Source organism: Ostrinia furnacalis, unplaced genomic scaffold (assembly GCF_004193835.3).
Source record: "Ostrinia furnacalis isolate ACB-3 unplaced genomic scaffold, ASM419383v2 OfSCF0207, whole genome shotgun sequence".
NCBI lineage: Eukaryota > Metazoa > Arthropoda > Insecta > Lepidoptera > Crambidae > Ostrinia > Ostrinia furnacalis.
The window spans coordinates 125027-149263 of NW_021130446.1; the positions used below are offsets into that span (position 1 = coordinate 125027).

The 24237-nt window shown below is 36.4% G+C and overlaps 1 protein-coding gene across 1 annotated transcript in view; it reads left to right on the plus strand.

Annotated features, from left to right (window-relative positions):
- The first annotated feature begins 12410 nt into the window (after positions 1 to 12410).
- LOC114355783 (uncharacterized) overlaps positions 12411 to 24237 on the plus strand; it is a 113550-nt gene continuing 101723 nt past the window's right edge. Inside the window, exon 1 of the mRNA XM_028308805.1 lies at positions 12411 to 12676. Coding sequence (XP_028164606.1) covers positions 12631 to 12676 — 46 coding nt within the window. The 5' untranslated portion in view covers positions 12411 to 12630. The remainder of the gene's footprint in view (positions 12677 to 24237) is intronic.

The following is a 24237-nucleotide window of genomic DNA, read 5'->3' on the forward strand; positions in this document are numbered from 1 at the left end:
TCTAATTACAATACATTGTGTGAATTACAGGTTACTTGATTCTGACTTGAAACCTTGTACCTACCTTAGTTGTAAAGTAGCCATCATGATAGGCTTATTGCAAAATAGCACATAATAAAACTATGTAAAATGCCATAATGTTTCTAATTACACCACAAAAAAGACATTGTGTTTTCATCCTAGATTATTATTCAGGTCATTTTTACTCTTGTTATTTGCATTCAAAGTATTGTAAGAAAATACTCAGGCTGGGTTGCACCATCTTATTTTGATTTTAACAAACGTCAAAAATCTGTCAAACTCCATACAAAATACACCGGATATCGTTTAGTTACGGTCAAAGTTAGGTGGTGCAACTCAGCCTTATAAAGTGAAAAAGTCAGTAATTATTATTGTATGTATAAACATTATAATAATTTCTAAATTGATCTTCTTGGCCACTTTACCCTTTGCTCTCTAACAGGCCCTACAAGGGTTCTATAGTCGTACAATACAGCCTACCCAAGGTCGTCCCTACATAGGAGACGGTCCACCCACGCGGCGTTATATTAATAACCAATTGTTCTAATTTGCTAATTATATCCTCAAATTAACCAATTAACGGCCCCCAAAGACGTCATAAGGGACCATCATTGTTTTCCACGCCTCGATTTTAATTAATTGAAACAATACTACACCACAATAGTTCATTTTAGTGTGAACATTGGACATCGGCAGTCGAGCTTCTGGTAAGTCATAGTTTTGTTAATACTATTTAACTTAGTAATTAGAAATAATATTTTTTCATATAGTAAAAGATATTTGAAAACTGTTTAATTAGACAAGTTTGATTATGATCAGCATTGTATTAAAATATTATTAACGACCGCGTTTCTCACAAAATTACCGAATTTTGTGAAAAAATTCAGCTTGTATCTAAACTTTTGTCTTACAAAAGCTTAGCTTATTTATTTTTATTACCTTCACAGTAATGTACTACACACAAAATAAATACACGCGTACGTCCATTAAGGACTGCGAAAATTCTCAGAAGTAGCCATTTTAAAGTGTGTCAACTCCGCCCATTTAAATTCTGCCATGAGTTCATGACGCTCCGCTTGATTTATATATTAATTTTGCTGGAGAGAAAAAGTTGGCTTTAATTTACTCAGAAATATTATAATGAAATGAAAATATGAAATAATTTATTTGCTCAGAAACATAGTACAGATGAGGTAATTTTGAAGCCCAACATAACATAAAAGAAGAACAATGATACTGTTACGTCTGCAGTTACAAACCTATTGTCAGACTTTATCAACCCCTATTGATGTCAAAAATGTTTAAAAAAATCTGTCAAAGTCCATAAAAACCGACCGATTGAAACAAACAAAACGGAAGTAAACATTTCAATGCACATTATGAAAGTAATGAAAGTAAAGTATACATCGACCAAAAATATTTGCTTAAAAACCAAACCCAGACCTGACTCTTTTTCATAATATTCATCAGTGACACTAAAATGTTTTCCGTATTGAAACAAACTCAGTGCAAATACACCCGATTCAAAAGCAGCACTAAAGCGACAATATTTTTGAGTGCATCACTGCCACTAACTTAAGCGCTGTATAAACGACATCAACTTCCAGCATAAAACCTACTCACCCGGTATACTAGATTTGGTCTGAAAAAATAAAATAACATTCAACCATGCCATTCAAAAAGATACTTAGAGATCGGGAGATGGAGTTAAGAATAGCATGTTTTGTGCCCCAAAAGATGGCGCTACGAAACAGCATTTGTTAGGCCCATATGACAATGACGTGTCGTGTAGATTTTATCACAAATGGTTTACAGTCATTAGCGGAGGAGTATTTTCAGAGATCCTCCAGCGAAATTGGTGACATTAAGGGCACTAGCAGACATGATACTTTTAGCATGATGCTAAAAGTATTGCAAAATGGCAAGTTGCAAAATGGCCGATGCCATTTTGCGACTGTATCGATGCAGCATCGCTATTTCGCGACTTCATGTGTTCGGACGTGGTCAACGAAAACGCGCGTTTAAGCGACTCTATATCGACGCAGCATTGCGATTTCACGACTTCATGCGTTCGGACTTAGTACCGGAATCGTGCATTTTGGTAATTGCTGTCGCTGCGTCGAGCTTCAGAAAAGCGACTAAATCGTTGCGTTTGTAATTTTTAAGTGTGTGGTGTGATCGCTGCTTTTAGCTCCTAAAAAGCGACTCAATCGCCGATAGTAAAGTAGCATGTGTGCTGAGGCTCTAAAGCGTATACATACATACATACCTACATACATTGTGATTTGTGTTCGGGACTGCGGTTACGACATTTAGACCTTATTTAGGTAGATACTCAAGGATATTCCGGGCTATTGGCCTCCAAACAGTATTTCACTTGGCCGTAGATAATTCTTGCCAAGGCCATTTTCTTCTATACCCTTTTACAATGCAGATATTGGAATATTTATTGGACTACGTTTTCGTTAATTGAGACAGCGATATTTATCGCAAATATATCAATAATTAATAACGCGCGCGTAACTTAATAATAAATACTGCTTATAAAATATTGGTAGCTGTGTAATTAAATTTCATGTCCAGTCAAGCGAAGCTGCTTTTCGTTATATAACCGGCGAAGTGAAAACTGTTGGGGTTTTGGCTACAAACCAATACCTAGTAAACATAATAAATAAGACTTGGTTTCTTCCGAGACCCCCGTAGATAAATGACCTAAGTATCGGCTTCCAATGGGACTCGAACCAATAACCTTTGACTTTAGAGGCAGATCTTGAGTTACAGACCCACTGAAACAGTTAGGAAGTGGATAAGTGGATATGCTGAAGTTATCATTTGGCTAGCTTTTAGGTTAAGCTTTTATTTTAGTGATTCACGTCCAGCTGAACGTTACATATTTATAGTATGTACAATATTTTGTTTAAAAAAATATTCTTATGAATAACCTTCCAAAGAACTTTTATCACGCTGAAAGTTGGCCTGAAATTTTGCCTGACTATCCGACAACAGATAAATTTTAGTTTACCCAAATAAAAGTATAAATTAAACATTTAAAAGTTCCAAAGGTTAATATTTCAAGGCAAATTTACGGAACCACGCCAACAATCGCTCTGGGGCTTGACCGTTTATTATTTTTAAGCTCCGTTTTGTACTGCGAGCTTTTGTAGGCGTCAAATAATGGAGCAAAGTTCGAATGAAATTTTATTTTAACAACAGCTTTTGAATTGTCGAAGAAATTAAGCGGCAAGTGCAATATTTTGATGGTGTCATTGTTTGAGTTGGTACCGTTCATTGGTTATACAAAAGTTCATCCAACTTCGAAGAAAAAATCAGTTTTAAAATAACTTCGCATTGAACGTTTAGATTGCTAAAGACTTTTAAGTAGAAGCAGCAATTGTTTTAATTTTTTAAAACATTTTATACGACATATCGATTCATTATTATCTTTGAAAACATCTGTAGCAGTATTCTTTATTTACTTTTTTATTCAATACCACGTATGGTTGATTGACCTTACCGAAATTCTAGAAAGATTCTAAAGTAACCTCAAATCAAATTTAAAATTGAATTTTGGTCTCTGATGTGCGAATACAGAGAGAATAATCTCAATGAAATTTTCTCAATAAGCAGCGTCGCGGCGAGGGTTCTATGAAGCCCCAATCAGTCAAGGGTAGTACGAGCAACATAATATGAGACTTTTTATCAGGGTTCTACTGATTAATCTTGATCGTAAACCTCGACGGCGTAGTAAGATTAATTTTGATAGGGTTAAAAAGGCATAGGGATTTTAAAATATTTATTATGTGGGTCAATGTCTGATAGCCACAGAATTTAATACAGAAATTCTAATGTAACGTCAAACCTTTTCAACCTAATGAAGGCTATTTGTTATTTGTTGGCAGCACTGACGAATGACATGACTCAACGACTTAGCACTACTGGCGTTTGACATGACCATACTCTACAGTGGCACCAACCTGTGTGCTTACCATGAGTTTATGTTAGGTGTGCTCGCTAGCGAGTACGTCAAAAAATCTATGAAGATTTTATTTCTATATTATAGGACGGCCGTTTGGTGTAGTGGTTCAGAACGGACTACTATGTCGAGAGGTCCCGGGTTCGATTCCCGGCCGGGCAGAAATTGAAATGATAAATTTTAATTTCTGTGACGGGTCTGGGTGTACTATGTATATTATGTATGTATTTTAAAAAAAAAAGTATATAAGTAGTATATCCGTTAAGCTAGCACCCATAACACAAGCATATTAATTGCTTACTTTGGGGCTAGATGGCGCTGTGTGAGATTGTCCAAAGATATTTATTTATTTATTTATTATTTATTTCTTGAAAGTAGCCGCTAAGGCCGGCTGCTGCACAATCCTACTAATATTATTAATGCGAAAGTTTGGATGTCTGGATGTTTGTTGCTCTTTCACGCAAAAACTACTGAATGGATTTTGATGAAACTTTACAGTATTATTGTTTATAACCCAGAATTACATATACCTAGGCTATAATTTATGACGATCTGTGACAAACTAAATTTCACGCGGCAGCGCAGGACCGTTCATTGTGGAAAACCTTGGGGGAGGCCTTTGTCCAGCAGTGGACGTCATTTGGCTGAAACGAACGAACGAACGAAGCCGCGGGCAAAAGCTAGTATGTCATACATTTAATGTCATTTTTTTACGCAGTCGCTAGCGAGCACGCTACCAACCGGGCAACATGGAAAGCAATGGGGGAGGCTTATGTTCAGCAGTGGACGTCCTATTGCTGAGATGATGCGAGATGACAGCTAATGTAAACTCATAGTAATACACTGATGAGTGCATATACTAGTCCTACCGCTTCAGCGTTCACCAGTTGTCGACACTATCTTTAGCAAATTGACAGTGACCTTACTCTACAGTGGCGCCAACTAATGACCGCTAAAACGATAACCCTAATTTTATGGAGATTTTGTTTTGACATAAAATGTATCTCAAATTACTGCAGTGCCCGATTATGATTCTGTCAAAATCACCAAAATGCTAATACCTCTACTTTCCTAAAGTTTTTTTTTGCCAATTTTGCGCCATATCGATGTGTCTTGTGAAGGTCTAGCTCAATATAAAGTTGTAGAATGCCAATGAAAGTGCTCTTATTGGACAAAAAGAGCAATGTCACAGTAGAAATATGAACTTAGCAGGTTCAAAATTATAAAACTATCTGCAAGTTCAGTCCTGCGCTGCCCGCATCCATCCCGCCTTCTTCATAGGTTCATGTAATAAAAGTAATTTAGTAACTCGGATTTAGTAAGTATTTATGACAATATTTTATCCTCAAGAATATTCAGCGAGTAGAAGATCAAACTCTACATGTTTTTGCAGAAATAGCACTTCCTGCATGCGATAATACATTGTATAGCTTGATGTGCTAATGGTCTATAAAAGTTCCACAACTTGTTGACGTTGTGAGTGGCGTAGAAGCTATTAACCCTTGCATTATTAACCCTTCAAATACCAGCGAATCGAGACACGATATAAATCAGTTGTTATCGCGGTCTCATGCGACCACTTAGGCCCAGAACAGACGGTGAAACGCAACTGCAACGAAACTGAAACTTTCTGATGATTCTGATGAATGAAACTGAAACTGAAAGTTTCAAACTGGTCGCGTCATGTGTGGTCTCTCAACGGGCGCTATGGCAGAAACTTAGATGCAACTCAAAAGTAACTAGCAGTTGCAGTTTCGTTGCAGTTGCGTTTCACCGTCTGTTCTGGGCCTTAGGGTTACACGAGTTGTTAAAAGGAGCAAACCCACTGTATCCATCTCATTTACATTGCGTGTTCAAGACAAGTGGCGAAAATTATTAGCCATAGGAATATTGGAGCTACGTTCTTAGAATGGAGTTTATTTGTTCATATTTCGTTGACATAATAGCTTTGGGACGCCCCGATTGTTTGATATTGGTCAGTAAAGTGCTTAGAGAAATCGTTTATTCTAATTGAGGCGGTATGTTGGGAAGGGAATGTATTGTGAGGACCAAAAGGGAGTCCTTTGTGTGAAATTGAGTGGGAATCCTTTATACTAATCGCCACAGTGGAAGTTACTAGGGTTATTTATTTAATTAAAGACCTTTAACAATGTGCGGACGACAGCAAATCAAGGTCAACATTGGGGTTCTTGTGTTATATTTGTCATCGTGAAATTGTGTACTCTGTCAGTTTATAATATAACGCGTTAGATTGTAAACTAACAGTGGGTTAGGTTAGATTGTAATTTAACTACGTCAGATTATAATCTGACGGAATTCACAATTTTACGGTGACATATTAACATACACATTCCCTACTTATTTTAAAAGCGCCCCCTTTAGACCAGTCCAGATTATTTATTGGTCTTATCGAGCAGTCTGCAATGTATTTATTCTCTTAGCGGTCGCAGTATTTATTTACTTAACTACACCGATGGCCCGTTCCCCCTTTAAAGGTCTTAGCGTTACTTTGGGAACCCCTATTTTTTAATAGTGTGGGGTCAAAGCCTTAGTGTACGACTTTATCAGCCATAAGCACCTGACATGAAAATCCAGTACCTACCTCCGATTCGAAAGATTGTAAATCGGTAGCCACTACGTTAAATAAATTGACGGTCAGATACACGATGATATTGCGTGGAAAACTGTTATTTATACATAACATTACACAAGAAAAGAAAAAGAAAACCAATTATTTGCTCATTCCGAAGCCTTGAGTCTACGCTAGTCTATAGTATTCGCTACGATAAGTTGATACTAAGAAGAAAATTAAATATTTACTCGCATAACAAAAAAATTCAGGAACAGGCGGTAAATAACAACTTCACGGTAATATGAATGATCGGGATACCAACTGAGTTATAGTATTGGAAATTATTTACTGCTTCAATAAGTTATTAGTTCGTTTTGTATTAGCAAATATAAAGTTCACTAATCCTCTTGCACGGAATCCGCAAGTTTTTTTTTTTTTTTAACCACAACGAGGAAGCTCTTGGCCTGTATCTCACCTGATGGTAAGTGACGATCAGGCCGAAGGTGGAAGCGAGCTTCACCCGGAATCCTCAACCACGGAGGAACTGGCTATCTTACCTCTAACTGCCGGAACACAACAATGCTGTTAACATTGTTGTTATGGCGACAGACTTAGGTAAGATGGTGGTAGCTAGCCAGGCGGACTTAGAACAAGCCCTACCACCAACCAAACCGAACAGAAAAATCTGCCCCCACTGGGAATCGAACCCGGGACCTCTGCGTCTGAAGCAGGTGGTCTTACCACTAGACCACAGAGGCGGTTATTTGATATTTGCCAGCTAAATTTAGATTTCCACTGATTCGTTGTTATCTCTACTTTGACACCAATATCTATTTTAAAATAAACAGTTCAAGTTAAAAATACTTGTAGCGATCAGATGAATCTAAGGCTGAGTTGCACCATCTAACTTTAACCGTAACTATAACTATAACCGGTGTTTTTTTTATGGAGTTTGGCAGATTTTTGACGTTTGTTAAAGTCAAAGTAAGGTTGTGCAGCCCAGCCTAAAAGCCACATGCAGACAATAAATGACTTTTAAGAAATGAGTAATGGCAATGGAGATCGCTATACCCTTGGACCTGACTTAATGAACCGCTATAGGCGCCTGATGGCTCAATCGGACTGATGGCCTAACGAGCCTAGCCAAGAATGGAATCGTATTTCTTATTCGGAAACCCTACTTGATTTAAACTTTCACCCTTATTATAGAATAGTTAAACCCGGGGCAAACACTGGTTTAAAATGACATTTCAGGCTCAGCCCTAACCTTACCATCTATCTTAGCCGTAACAATAATAACCGGTGTTTTTATGGAGTTTGACAGATTTTTGACGTTTTTTGAAGTTAAATTAAGATGGTGCAACCCAGCCTAAATGTCAATTTATACCTGAGTTCAACAAGAGTCTACTTTTTGGAATAAGGGGGTAGATGTCTTAATTGAACTGGGAAAAGACTGTTTAATAGTGCTCACTACTACCAATGCAGGCTTTTGAAGATACAGAATGAAAGTTAAAAAAAACTCATTTATTTATGCATGTAGGCCTTTAAAATGAACTTTTACATTAAAAAGGACTTTTGTTGTCATTTGGTATTCGTTAGTTTCAACTTTGATGTTCGGGGCTTCCCCCAAGGATTTCCTCAACGTCCAATCGTGCGCTGTGCGTCCAAGCTTACACGCGACCTACACAGGACCATCGGTCCATCGAGTGGGGTCTGCCTACGCTACGTCTGACGGTTCGTGGTTGCCTTTCTAAAACTTTTTTCCCCAACCAAAATAATAGGCAAAAAATGTATTAATTGAAAATATTATATCATTGGCTATTTCGCTGCAAATATTTATTTACTTACCATGGCTTCAGTTTGTCAATCTTTGCACAAAATAAACTTGTTCATCTAAAAGGAAAAAGTCCTTTTGATATTTACAGGAAATAATTTTGTCTTATTTTTTCTTCTAATGTTTCAAAGGAACACTACCATCCAGAAATGAATGGGGAAATATATCAGGCGTCTACAATCTAAGCGAATAATGTTGTACTTGCATTTTTTTTATTTTGTAGACAGTTATTGAGGACCTAAAAACGTTTTTCAATTTTACTGAGTTTACACACACATAGCAGAGTCCATATAGGTAGAACCATAACATGAAAAGGTAATTGCTAATAATATTGATGGTTTTGTCAGAGAAATGACACAATTCAAATAATATACACGGGAATTTCGTGAATGGGTTCAACATAATTTGCATGTGAATTGGCTTTCTAACGCTTATACAGTGTGAGTCACGTTAAAGTGTACATATGAAAATAGATGAAACTAGACCTATTTTTATCGACAAAAAAGAGGTCCAAAATTTTTTGAGATTTTTTTTAAATTTTTTATAGAATTTTTTTTCTTCCAATTACTTATTGTAAAGAAAACGTAATAACTTTTTGGTTATTTGAAAAATTTCTCAAAAAAATGCCCCTATAACCGGTGGTTTTTATCACTTTGTATTATTCTCTATCGTATAACCTTCGTAAAACCAAAAATCGCATGTCTCTATTCCTATCACAACGTTTGCAATGATCGTCTGAACTAAGCCTCTCCGGGCGCGCTATTCAACGCTTCGTTAACAACGAAACTGAAAATGGCTCTAGATTTGTTATTTTGATAAAGACAAGTTAGATTTCAGATAAAAATAAAAGATTTCGAAGTAAAATAAGCATTTTAGTTAAATTAAATTTTTCTCTACCTGTAGCGGAGAATAATGTTGTGGCAGGCCTTTGTTCAAACGATCATAGCAAATGTTGTGATAGGGATAGAGACATGCGGTTTTTGGATTTACAAAGATAATACGATAGAGAATAATACAAAGTAATAAAAATCACCTGTTATAGGGGCATTTTTTGGAGAAATTTATCAAATAACCAAAAAACCACGAATTTAAAAGCAGATTAAAAAAATAATAATATCATTTTTATTATTTGTTGGCATTTTTTGTATATTTTATGTATTTTTTCTGTATTGCCTGTTATTTAGCATTATTACTGTTTTTATTTTATCAGGATATACCGCTTAGTTTAAAAGTTATTACGTTTTCTTTACAATAAGTAATTGGAAGAAAAAAAATCTGTAAAAAATTTTAAAAAAATCTCAAAAAAAAATTGACCTCTTTTTTGTCGATAAAAATAGGTCTAATTTCATCTATTTTCATATGTACACTTTAACGTGACTCACACTGTATAATACGCTTCCTCCCAGGCTAGCATGATCGACACGATATTTATTTGTCATCGAAAATTCGATATTAGGATAAAATTACACCATGCCTTCCATTCTGTTAGGTTAGGGCTGACATCTGAAATGACGAAAATTAAAACATTGCTATGTCGCAAACGTTTCTGTACCAAAGCGAGCTATCACAGGCCACTTTTTATCCAACGGATCGCTATAAAAAAGAAAATAAAAGCGAAAAAGTTTAGTCTTTATTCTTCATCTAAAAATCGCTTGTTACAGCATCATTATCTGTGGCAGTTCCCTCGCGTCAAAAGCCGGCAACTCCTTTGAAGCTACGACAGGTATGGGAATAGATACGATACATGATAGATGTTCGAGAATAAATCGCGCAAAGATTCACTGAGTAATGAATATGAAAGAGTTGGTACGATATAGATGAAGTTGAGATAGCTTTTCTTGTCGCTGTGAGCTTATTTGTTACTAAAGCTTGGGGTTCGCGAAACTTTTTTGGACGTGTTATTAAATCGTCATCTATAGCACGTGTAAACCTTTTTGCGTTTCCGTGGAATATATTAAAACCTAGCAAGATATTTTCAATGCGAGAGTGAATAGGCTTACAAGGCAGATAATGTACCATCCTAGACTGCATCTCACTTAACACCAGGTGAGATTGCGGTCAAATACCCGCCCTGTCATGCATAAAAAAACAGTATATTTTTGTTACTTTTACCTCTATCGGAATTCGTTTACGATTCGCTGATTGAATAAGGTTAAACAAAATAATTGCTTGTGCCTAATCCTGTGTTTTGAAGGGCGAAATCAATTTTGAGAAGAATTTTAATCCATGTAACTTACATTTCAACACTTTGAGACTTTTTCACCTTTAAAACCTCTAAACACGACGACATGATTACAAATAAACGAACACAAACGTGATGTTTCGACGATTTCACAGTATATGCTACGAGTATGTAGTGACATGAGTGGAGCGATGCAATAGGGAACCGGGAATGCATGCAAGGCGGTGTAGCGAGCTAGAGCATAATGGTATTAGCTCCAAGCCTTACGCATCCTCGCTCACTCAGCTATATACCGCTCTACAGCGTCGTTACGCATCTTTGCACAGCTCAGAAGCTTTACGCGCGGATCATAAACATTACTATGAGGTCCCACAGTGCGCGTGGACGCACAAGCTGACAAACGAACCAATCACAGAGCTCTATTCAACGCTGTGCGTTCAAAGTCAAAGTCAAAATTTCTTTATTTGTATAGACTATTATGGTGTGTGGTGACGGCAGAGTAGAATACATTTGTCACCAACCCCTACTCTTCCCGCGGGTGTCGTAAGAGGCGACTTAGGGACTACACAACAAACAGAGAATGGGCAGCAGCGCTCTCTGAAAAACATCAATCTTTTAAACTGCGATCTCCAACCCGCCTGCCAAGCGTGGAGATTATGGCAAATCCCTCCACCATAGTGGAGGAGGCTCAAAGTCCAGCAGTGGACTGTAAAGGGCTGTTGATGATGATAGACTATTATATAGTTCCTACAAATCTTCAAATATTTTGCTCTTAAGGAGCCTCTACATGTCTCATAATCTTTTTACCCTACCAGCGCTTCGAGACCAACATTGGCAAGTGCTGAGAAGAAGCGCCGCAACAAATTCAGTTACCACTGTCTGACGATTAATATAAATACATTAATATTATAGTTCGATAGTCTGCTTCACTTAAGCAAGCATCGTTTGTGAATACGGGTGTTAGTGGAAAAGGTCACATTGTTTCACTGTCTATAAACACTATGTAAACTATATTTTTGGTTTTATTTTGATCTTGTAAGGACTTAAAATCCTAACGCATTAAGAGCAGCACTTCTCAAAGCCCCCGATCCGGGGTATAAGCTAGTAAGGTATCAGGCTGACTGCTCTCCGCATTCAGCCCTATCAGTCCGATGAAAGCTGTTAAAACTAAGCCATCAAGTCGATAGAAACACTTAAAATAGTGTAACTTTTTCTTCTATTTAGGTATCTTGTTTTTGAACAATCTTTAGACACGAGCTTTCATAACTTAAGCTACATAATATTACAATATTGCATCTTATAATGTCGTAATAAAACATGCAGTTATGTTATAGCTACAAAGTTATAGGTTACCTACCTACATACGTTTATACAACACAAAAAGGGCGTAATTGAATCGCTTATAGAAAACAACAGCCGGGTCATTTTTTGCAAAATTTATTGGCAAATTTGAATAATAACAAATGGAGGCCCTTATGATAAATTGAGGAATGATGTGGAAACCGGACAAAGCGGACACGTCCGAGAAAATTGTAGAAAGCGAGAAAGAGCGATAAATATAATGGGAATCCGTGATATGCTTCAAATGACTATAAATGCCGTTCGAACACACAATAGTCGTTTAAATCCTTTCAAATGAATCTTTGCCGGACCTCCATTGTGGTTCCGCATTAAGTACACAGATTAAAAAAACGACGCGTGAAAAAGCGCGCCATGTAGCAGTTCGCAGAATTTTCCTTTGCCCTTATTTTCAGGAGAATCCGCGCTCCAATCTGAAGCACAGAGCAGGTGCTTCCCTCAGTACGATTCGGGCTTGTGGGGAGGGAACACGCGTCCCGCTCCCGTTTTGGCGGCCGATTCCAATTTCGAACTAAAATTTGAATTTCAGAACACGTAATTGTTTTCGTTGAGGACGTTAAATAATAATAAAGTCAACACTCGATACCGTTATTTAATTTTTGGAGCAAATAGCGCGTTGATTTTAAATGAAGTTGTCAGGTGTTTTGTGAATTTTCTAGTGTTTTTTGTGTACTTTTATTTGAACGAAAATGTTAGGATTTACCTTTTCATCGCTGATGCTGATGCTATTTGGGGGTGAGTTTTTAATTTTCAACTTTATGCCGTTTTGTTCAAATATACTTTTTACGCCTCGTAATATGATTGAATATTGATATCCTAATCTTCGTAAAGAAATGAAAATGTGTCTAGATGTAACCGTTATTATTAAATTCGTGTCGCGTACTCGTAAATACGAAAATTTCTTTTAGAATTCAAGGAAATTTTGTTCATCTTCGTTACCGTATATTATACCGGACTCTATTGAGCAAATATTTATTAGATTTCCATTAATAAGTTCCTTCATTTTTCTTCCAAAGGTAATCTTATTTTGTGTACGTTTTTAAATATAACTGTATTATGTGCCAGAAAATGTTTTGCTGAATTATTCCGATATTTTTTTATGATCAGAAAGTACTTAATAAAAAAAGGTTAAGAAAGGTAGGGCATGGACTCATAATACGTAATGTTGTTGTTATTCAGGTAAAAAATTACGTCGATTTCTAATAAAAACCAATGTAGGTAGTCTCTTTTCATTCCCATAGTCAATTACTGGTCTATTTGACGGTATTCTTACGATGGTTTAGGTATTGATTAGAACCTATACTGTTTTCATATCATTCTTAAAAGCGTCGGCCGTTTGGTGTAGTGGTTCATAACGGACTACTATGCCAAAGGTCGCGGGTTCGATTCCCGCACAGTACAAACATTTAATTTTGTGTGTATTAGACTGAGTGTTTTCTATCTATAATATGTATGTACTCGTATTTACAAAAAAAGTACATAAGTATGTTTATATCCGTTGTATAGTACCCATAGTACAAACTTTGCTTAGTTTGGGACTAGATAGACGCAGTGTAAAATGTCCAATGTCCATATTTAAATCAAAGTCAACATTAAACTCGTATTATGTGTTTGCTTATACAAACACATCTTACCAGCATCATATTCCGAAACTCGATGCTCGATTCGAATTCAAGCCCGTAGTTGGTTGTATTTCAATATTTATGAGTCTATGATTGAATTTGATACGAATCTTGAGATGAGACCATTCGGCACCTTACACCCTTAGGCTGAGTTGCACCATCATACTTTAACAGTAACTATAACCACCGGTATTTTTTGTATGGAGTTTGACAAATTTTTGACGTTTGTTTCAGTTAAAGATAGTACAACCCAGACTTAGTTAAAGCTTAGTTTCAAAATAGACTTTTTATTCATATTATGAAAGTCTCACTCAAGAACCTATAAAGAATTAATAGAATTTATAACGGATTTAGATCAAACACAGGTACAAATATATCTTAAGTGTAGATTAGGTGTAATCCCTAAATGTTTTTACAAGTCTTTACGCAATCCAAAGCCTTGAAAACATTAAATTAGTTTACGCAACTAAGAAAATAAAGGCTTTTTAATTAAGTCCTTGGAAAATGTCTTTTCAGTGACCTTTTTAGACAACAATATTGAAACGGAAGAGACGATTGGAAGCAAAGTCGGAAAAATCCGGAACTTTTGTTTCAACGCCCATTCAATGAGTATTATAGGAAATTAAACTTTGTGATGGCTTAGTGATTAAAAATTGAGATTCCGTTTCTTCGTTCTTCATTTTTAATTGCCAATCGACGTTTTGGGTGAGAAAAAACGAAACTGGATTCTTGGAAAAAAAGTGGAGGCTGGATTACAAGTTAGATTGAAACTTGGCTACCGTTAAATAAATAAATCTTGAACGGTAAGGGGAAAAGAGATTAAATTTTGTGTGTGAAAACTATAATTTTGTCATTCTTGTCTCATCCTTGCCTTAATAAGGATCCATAATTAATTAATAATGGTTTTATTGAGAAGTACGAGTAGTGAGTGTTTCAGAATACCTATTTAAGCTGTACGATATAGCAAATATGGTAGCTTATCATCAAATCACTTAGACTTTTTGCAACAGACTGATATTTGAGTGAAGCTGCGGTATAAGCTGGTACATGAAAAGAGCTATTGTGCAGCATAAAAAAGGAACAGTTTACTATCCCATTTCAGCCGTACTAGTCATTCGCTCACTAGTTCGTTTGCAGTAAAAGCTACGAAAAAAACATTTTACACAAATGTACCTAATGGACGACATAGAGCTATGTAGTGAGGGGACTTAGTTCTACATATAGTATAGGGGCTTTTTTAAAACAAACATAATATGATTCTGATTTGTTGGCGACTGTACACTTTCGAAACCAGAGCATGTTAAACGTCAGAAACATTCTTCCAAACAATATAAGTTTGAAGGTACAAAATTTACACAAACAAATTACCACAACATCTGCCTAACTGCTTTAGGCAAATGGAAAACTGACGTGTAATTGAATTTACAACTAAATTAGTGACAGGACAAGCCAATTTGGTCCTTCTGTTTTTAATTCCACGGCACCCACTCTGGCTAATTTCCTTTAGTCGCTTAGGTATAATGGTACCTAAAGGTAATGTCATTAAGGTGAAGATTGTGGTTTTTCTATTTAATTTTGCAGAGTCAACGTGTTTTACGTTCAAAGAAAATAATTCCTTTTATCGACTTATCCTATTAACAATAATTATTATTTCTATTTAGATTCACCTCTACTTTGGCTTTGCTCTGTTCGTCTAACAGTAAATACTTAATTATTGGATGGCCTGTGCCTTTTAGCCGAGTGATCGCGTACTGAGCTACAATCCGAGCTGCGGTCCAGGGTCGAATCTCGTCAGAGGCTAATGGTGAGATGAGCATGACTTATGCTCATGGCCATGGTCAAAAATGTTGTCCCTTATAATGTCAGCCTTTCCTGCCAGGTAATTGGTGTTATACAAATAGCCCTGTATTTTAAAATTATAAACTGTCCAATATAGTAACATACTCGTACATCGTCAACTTTGAGCTACAAAAAGAGTTGGTTCCTATACAAACCGGCTTCTTGCGTCCGACTGACATTCTACTCGGAACTTAACTGCTGATGCACACAAAGCTGAGATATTGTACCAAAGACAAAACTTGGCTTACTTCTCAAAATAGTTTCCCGGGTGCGATTGTAACTAGCAACTTTATTATTAAAGGAGTAACATTTAAATCATTGTAAAGCTTAAAATATAAACATTGAGATGTCCATCATAGTCAATCGTTGATTTACAGGAAGCATGTTTAAACATCTATTTGTTGGTTTTCTTATTTTCTTCGTCCTATAAGTACCTACTTATATACGAGTAAACAACACAGCGAGAAAAATATAAGTATAGAAAATCTGAACATGAGGAAGTACGTGAATATTCTAGCATTACATTCGAGTATTAAACTAAAAGCTTATTCTTCCTTTCAAAGCTCCTGAAAGCTTTTTAATACTTACGTATTTTATGCGAGTATTCCACAGAACTAAACAAAACCTAGATTTTACCGACTAGCATTTACGACGTAATATTACTATATGGAAATTGTTGGGTAATAATATGCTAAGTCAAAGGGGTCTCCTGCCAACAATATTTTATTAATTTTATTCCAGTATCAAGGAAGTTTTATTATTTCTCACAAACTTTTGCCCACGGCTTCGACTGCGTCAAATTCAGTTTGTGACAAAGATCAACATAATTGACACTTACCGTTTAATAACATGGTAAATTAACTCAATATTAATATAAATTAGTAGTAGGTAATTAGATTAGTTTTTTTTGCGTGAAGGAGTTACAAACATTCATCTTTCCATTGTCACAAACTTTTATATTTATAATAGTAGTAGGATATGAGGGAATATTCCAAGTCTACGTATTATTTTATTATTATTAATTTATGTCTACAGATTCTTGATCCGTAATCTTGTTTGTTTATATTTTTTACAAGCTTTATATTGACTTTGCTTGTTTGTTAGTGTGGGACAAATCTTGCAACTGAATTTAAGACCAGTTCTCCTCAACCGATTGAGGTGAAATTTTTTGATTATGTATATCCGCATTGAGCTCATTTTCTGAGCTATATTTCACTATATCGTTACTTAAATCTACATATTTATATTTCTAAATATGTGTTTTTTTTCAATAGTTGTATTTGAAACATACGAGTTATACATATATAGTTGTACAAGCTGTTATATTAATAAATTCACTTTAAACAGAACTATCGCTGTAAAATTTTCTATAATGAACTCTTTTTTGGAACGCATTCCACTATACTCTAAAATTCTCATACATTTCAACAAATAATGCATAAATCCATCAACACGTAGTAATCCAATTAAAGCAAAGCGAAAATAATCAACTGAAATTTTAATTTAATTACCATAAGAGGATTTCAGTCACTGAAATGATATAATTGCTCCCCGGAGGGACAGCATTTTAAAACGTCCTGTCACGTTTTTGTTACAGCATCGGAAATTATTAAAGTGATTACGTTTCAGAGATAAAAAAAACTGTGAGCAAATTCGTTATTTGATTTATATTTTATAAAGAAGGAAGAAGCTTTAAATAATCAAATTCGTTTTTTTTATGTTAAGATAACTTCGACCGGTAAATTGAAGAAGCTTAATTTAAACGGACTCTATTTTCATGAACAGCGATTTTGTTTATGCTGTAGTCTTCATTTGGGCAAAGAAAAAAATGAGATTATTAGGATTTTATTCATTGAACATTTTCTGACCCAAAACTATTATTTTGATAGTAACAAAACTCCATAACGTTTAGTAACATCATAACAATACTAGACGTGGTCGCTCCAAGCAAACTCGGCGGCGCACTGTGGCAGACGAGGCGAAGAAGTTCGGCAAGACTTGGAGCGAGATCAAACGCGAAGCTCAAGACCGAACGCGATGGAGGACTGTTGTGGCGCCCTCTGCCCCATCTAGGGGAGACATGACCTTAAGTCATAAAAATACTACAATCATAGCTATTCTCTAAAAAATGGTACACATACAATTTTATTTCCTACATACGTAATCATGATCGGGAATCACAATAAATCTCGTGTTACAATACGAATACTATCTAATCCGAAGTCGACTCGATTTATACGAAGTAGGAAGTAATGGAAATTTCCAATATTAGCTAACTCAAAAAAATTATTGGTAACATAGGTGGATGTTTTTATTGAACGTTATAATAAAGCTTCCTTAATTTGTTTAAAATAGAAATTATAAGTCTCGTAAAATGTTTTTCCCGATATTAAAAAAAAACTGTAGCTTGCGAAAGCTTTTGAACTTTTATTGGTTCTTCCTGAAAGATTAACGGCGCCAGAAAGGTTTCACGATTTTGTTTTTATTTGTTGTTATTAAAAAATGGAATTATTATAATAATATGTAGATAGCAAATAAAGGATTAGCAACCTTTCTGCTTTTCATAACTGTATCCCTTCTAGGAAAGGTTTCGCACTAACATTTTATGCCTCGTATTTCTCATCGTTTACTAGAAACTGGATATTTCCTACAAAAAATACCTTTAAAAGCTGCTTATATTCATACTTCTTTAATATAATTTTACAGCTGAAGAGTTTGTTTGTTTTGTTGAAGCCGCTAATCTCAGTAACTACTGGTCTGATTCTTTTTTTGTGTTGGGTAACTCATTTATTAAGGAAGGCTATAAGGCTGTTACACCACGACCAATATTATTAATGAAGAATGTTGTGAAAACGGCAAAAAAATTGGAAGTATTTTCAGGCGTACCAACGTTCCTTGTTACTATGTAGTTAGAGCCGTTAGAGGCTTAACTAAATTGTTTAGGCAAATTAACTCTTCTGTTGACGCAAACTATTCACTCGAGCACAACCCAAATGATCGGTCTTCTCATCTAAGAAAGTAAAACGGGCTAAGTGAAACTTTGCTCGTTTGTCCCACCCCCATTAGGATAAAAGGGTACCCTAATAAGGGACAGAAAAACACGCGTCAGAAATTAATACTCATTGACTGTGAGGCTTATGTTACTTGACACTTTTCAGGGAAGAGCCCTGATGACCTTATTTTGAGGGCGAGTGTATAAAGTAACCCTTTTTCAGGCGTATATTGTTAGGACAATGCTGTGTTGTATTTATAACTTCATGTAAAGATAAAGCTTGGAATCTCTTTGAAGGATAAAATCTGGAATTTATTGCTATTTTGTCTGTATGAGTATGTATCCAATTTAACGATAGCATTTTGAGGGACCTATATTTCAGCTGTGAGATTCTAATAGATTCTTAATATTATTTACTAGCTTTCCGCCCGCGGCTTCGCCCGCGTGGAATTTTGTCTGTCACAGAAAAACTTTATCGCGCGCGTCCCTGTTTCAAAAACCGGGATAAAAACTATCCTATGTTCTTTCCCGGGACTCAAACTATCTCTATGCCAAATTTCATCAAAATCGGTTGCGAGGTTTAAGCGGGAAAGCGTAACAGACAGACAGACAGACAGAGTTACTTTCGCATTTATAATATTAGTTGGGATCTAAATGTCGAAATATTTTTGACTTATTATTTCTCGAAATCGTCATCATACCCGGGATAATAAAACAGTGTGGATAACAAATTTCATTGAAATTCAAGATTAAATATTCATCCGGAGATCCTCTTCGTATAAGCTCGATATGTTATAAACTCATTAATAGAACTAATAAAAACATAACTTTGTTTTCTAAGAAGTAAGAGATTTAATCTTTATGCTAACGAAGAAATTGCCATATCGTTATTACTAGTGGAAGCAAAGATAACAAGATCGTGTTATCAACTCTTGAATATGAATAAGAAAATGTTTCCAATATTGTGAAGAATTTGATACGAACACAAGGAGATTGAACTTTCATAACTGTCTGGAAAGTGTACGTAAGTTTGTTCGGTAGAGCTAGATTCTGACCAGTTTGAGAGGCTCTTGTTATACTGAGTTTCTATACTAACAATATCGACAACTTGTCACTTGTGTGGACAGTTGAAAATTCACATTTTATTCCTAATAGGAAGATTTGAAGCGTTCTTTAAGCATTCAGGAGTTTTATTACTTCATTTACGGCTTGATTAAAGTGTTCTTTAAGTAATACTCCATTTATTAATGTCACAGAACTTATTCGTATGTACAATGGGTGTCCATCGAATGACTACTACTGTGTGTAGTCAGTAGATAAACGATGTTATCGTAAGTTAGTTAATTACACAGCTCAACAAAAAATTTTTTTTTTTTGTTGCCCTGGTTATTTCTTCGGATTTATATACTTTGAAGCATACAATTTACGAATGTATTAACGAAAGTACTGAATTGGCTCTAGTTTTTATGATATTAATGTTTAAGTGATAAACAATTTATATGGGCTCTTTGAAACATGCGTTGTTAATAAGTGACCAGGAACCTGGACTAAATTAGTTTTTCTGCACAATTTTAAACGTAATGGGACCAGACACTATCAGTAACAATGATATAACGATAAAATAATGTCATTACCACTGACAATGTGGTGGCTGGAATCAAGGAATGGCGGTTATAGTGCGACAAGGCTATTAGTATGTGGGGAGATTTAGAATGTCATTACCGAAGGAAGTGATGACAGTAATATTGATGTCATTACTTGTCAGATTGTCTGGACGTCTTAGATTTTTACTTCGCCTTACACTTATACGTCTAATACCCATTTTGTATGTATATGGAACTATAGGGCAAAGAAAATTCACTGGGAACAAGATGTGTGGGCAAATTCGAATATACATGCACAAACTTATAAAAAGCTATTACTTACTTATTCTGTATGTGAAGCTTGGAGAGGTTTAGTGTTGATTGTAATCTTTTTAGGTAACTAGAAAGCACTAAATTACACAGTTTATTGGGCAAAATATGTCGAAGCAAATATGAGCATAATAAGCTGCACTTTCTTCGCAGTCACGTGGGTAGATGTTTATTTATTTTTATGAAATTGCAGTGACGAGCAGGTATAATGATTCTATCAAGACGTAAGAGTGATGGAATAAAGATATCAAAGTAGATAGGATCGTTTCCTGACTGATTAAGTAATGTTGGTCACATAGTGAAATTGACCCACAACATTTAAGTAAAAAAATTCTATAAAAAGTGTTTCTCTGAAATCTAACATTATTTATGCATTTTTTTAATCTTTTTACTTCTCTGTAAATTAATTAAAACCATTCAGAACAAAATTTGAGGTTCTTTTTAGGTAAATTTGATTTTATAAAATGTACTTGCTTAATTTTCTACTATTTATAGTGTAATCAGAAAAAGACGATTAAAAAAAAAACTAGAGCCAATCTGCTAAAAGTAATAATAGTTTCGTAAATTGTGGGTCTCAATTGACACAAAATCATTTAAATATCAAGGGCAACAAAAACTCTGTTGACCAGTGTTATCTTTCTTCACATGGAACTTTTGTAATACGAGTGTACCTACATACATACATACAGTATAATATTTATATTTTTTCAGGTTTTTGTTGGTAGTTCGATAAAAAGTAGCGGTTTAGAAATATAATCAGCTTTTTAAGTTTAAGTTGAGATTTTTAGACCGTGAATGATACTAGCCCTAGAGCTAGTCTCAGCATAAAAAAATACTAGTAACAATATTACTCAAAGTATAGCAGGTAAAGGTATACAAATATAATAATATGAATTTCACTTCCAAAATGTAAAATATCCCCATAACGTATAGCGCCATGTTAATTAAAACAACGTTTCATACGAGCGACTGCCACTCCATCTGTCGGTGTTCAGGGTAATTTACTCAAGCAACATTAACGTCTCAGGGACAGGAGAGGCTCTCTTAATCAATCAGTTCTGAGTGCCTGCTACGATTTGAAACTGGTATGATGGTGTTAGGGTTGCCCACAGATCACAGAACCTAAAGGGAGATGTGACAAGGGGGCGGGGCCGGTGTCGCAGCAATATGCCCAAAAACAGAACACATTGCTGCAGACGTCATAATGTTAACAGTTTACATTGCTTGCGTAGGACTAATGATTATTCGAACGTTGAGTACTGATACCGCAGTGGATAATGAGCACATATTTTGATTACTTTGTGTGTGTCAATTTCTAATGCGACACTGAGTTTCGAAGTCAACGCATTAGTTGGCATCTATCTATATGTCTATGGTAGGGCTTGCAAAATCGGATAGTTTTCAACTCCGGAACTGATTTCCGATATTGGGCACTCAACTCCGGAATTCCGGTTCCAGTTCCGGAGTTGGTCACAAAAAGAAAGCGCCTCCCGACAAACACGTACACGTATGTGGCCTCCACTTTAGAACCTTGCCCCATCGGCCGTCTGTTCTACGTACTATGTGCCCTGCCCATTGCCACTTGCTTGGTAATCCGATCGATATTATGTCAGGCAACTTTAGTTCGTTTACGAATCTCCTCATTTCTGGTTCGATCTCGAAAAGAAACACCGAGCATAGCACTTTCCATGCCATGGTGTGCAACTTTGAGCTTATTATAAGTCCTTATAGTAAGAGGCCACGTTTCCGAACCGTGTGTCATCACTACTGGTAACACACACTGATTGTAGACTTTCGTCTTTAGGTACTGAAGTGTTTTGGTCGAAAAGATGTTATGTAGTTTCCCGAACGCTGCCCAGCCGAGTTGAATTCGACATATTATTACATCTCCCTACCTCACAGCAGAGGAATCGCCCTCGTGTTCAGCCAGGCTCAAAGACCTTCTCATAGTCTAAGAACGCCAAGCATATAGGCAAGTTAGACTCTTCGGTCTTCTGCATAACCTGCCGTAGCGTATAGATGCGGTATATGGTAGTGTAAACGTTTCGATAACTGGCTTCCTCGAGAGACTATAAGTCATCGAACCTACGCGCGAGACTATTCGTGATGGCTCGCAAAAACAGCTTGTAGACATGACTCAGAGTCAGAGCCCAGATGGGTCTGTAATTCCTTAATAAGGCTTTTACCCCTTTCTTAAAGAAAAACACCACCAAGCATTTGTTCCGTGCCTCTGGCATTGTAGTCCAGTAGAATTAGATTTTAAATCGGAAATAATTCCTACAAAAGATTTTATTGCTTTAATGGCTTCATTGGTTGCCCATTAAGACTCCTAGGTTTTCGACTTCGACGGAGCTGTGCTTAAGTGGTGGGGGCCCCCGAAAGGGGCGCTTTTTCGGTTTTCCGGTTATACCAAACAAACAAACAAAAAACTCTTCATTTTAATATGAACTTGTTGTTGTTGATTTTTTGCGACGAACCTTGGACCAGGCATATAGCTAAGCAATGCAATCGTACAGGAGGGTACAAGGAAGAGGGGCAGCCACATTAGGTAACACAGAGTCGTTCAGGAGAGTACCAGGAAGAGGTGCAGCAACCGCAGTTAAGGAACGGCTGGGACGAACAAGGATAAGCGAATCCAACTCGTGAGCCTTGATAGGGATACGCTGGTTAAGGCGACCCTTTACAAGGCTTGGGAGCCTACGGGTGACGAGCTATTGGACGTGGAGAGGGTCATATTATACACATATTTTCTACTTTGCCGAACATTTGCACGAGAACGGTTTGTCCAAAACATATGAATTTGGTCTTATTTAATGCAAGATTAAATGCCCTTTAACCGTCAGGAAGACCACTTTTCGATAGGGTAAGTCCTTTACGCGGTATAACTGAAAAAGCGCCCCTTTCGGGGGCCCCCACTACTTAAGCACAACTCCGTCGAAGTCGAAAACCTAGAAGAGTCTTTATGGGCAACTAATGAAGCCATTAAAGCACTAAAATCTTTAGTAGGAATTAATTCCGATTTAATTTATTTTTGTGTTTAATTCTACTGGTCTATTATTCCCTGGAGTAAGACAGAGTTACAGTCTATGAAGGGCTTTCAGTATCGGCTTATCACCTGACGCGTTCAGAAGCTCCGAGGTTATTCCGTCATCACCCGGTGCCTTGTTGTTCTTTAGCTGTTTGAGAGCCTTCCTAATCACGTAAGGGCTGATGTCCGGCTAATCTTCGGCATAGTGTCGAGTTAGCTTAGCTGTTGGAACTGTCCTTTGGCTGAGCTATTAACAGGTTTTACTCCATCATCCGCTCTCTTCAGCTGGCTTCGCCCATTAGAGTTATATCTAGCGAACATTTTGGAACTTTGGTTTCGCCCTATTGCCTCTTTAATATTATTACTAATAAAGTTGCGAATACATATCTCAAGGACTTCCTTATCTAAGAACCTATTTTGATACTTAAACGTTTTGAAAACTTAAAATAATTTATGAAAAATTTCAATATCGGAATACGATATTGGCTTCAGTTCCGGAATTGAAATATCGGAAAAAATGTATCCGAAATTCCGGAGTTACGAAATTCCGGAATTCCGGTATTCAAGCCCTAGTCTATGGGGTTGCCAGATGGTCGGGATAACGGGTCTAAGAGCAAAAGTACACAATGCGTTGCGGTGGCGGTGCGACGCCGAAGCGGTGTCGCTGTGTCACCTTACATAGTAATGTCTGTGATGGGCACACGAGCGGTGTGGCGAAATCTTAGCGCAATGCATCGTGTGCTTTGACTCTTATCCCACCACACTTTCCCACCACTGAAACTCCTGTATAGCCAGCCAGTTTGGCCTCCAATGAAAACCAACCAGTGAAGATCGAGTATTTAACGAATTTAATCAGAAGAATATAGGTGGAGTTTGAAATGTAATTTGACTTCCTTCCATTG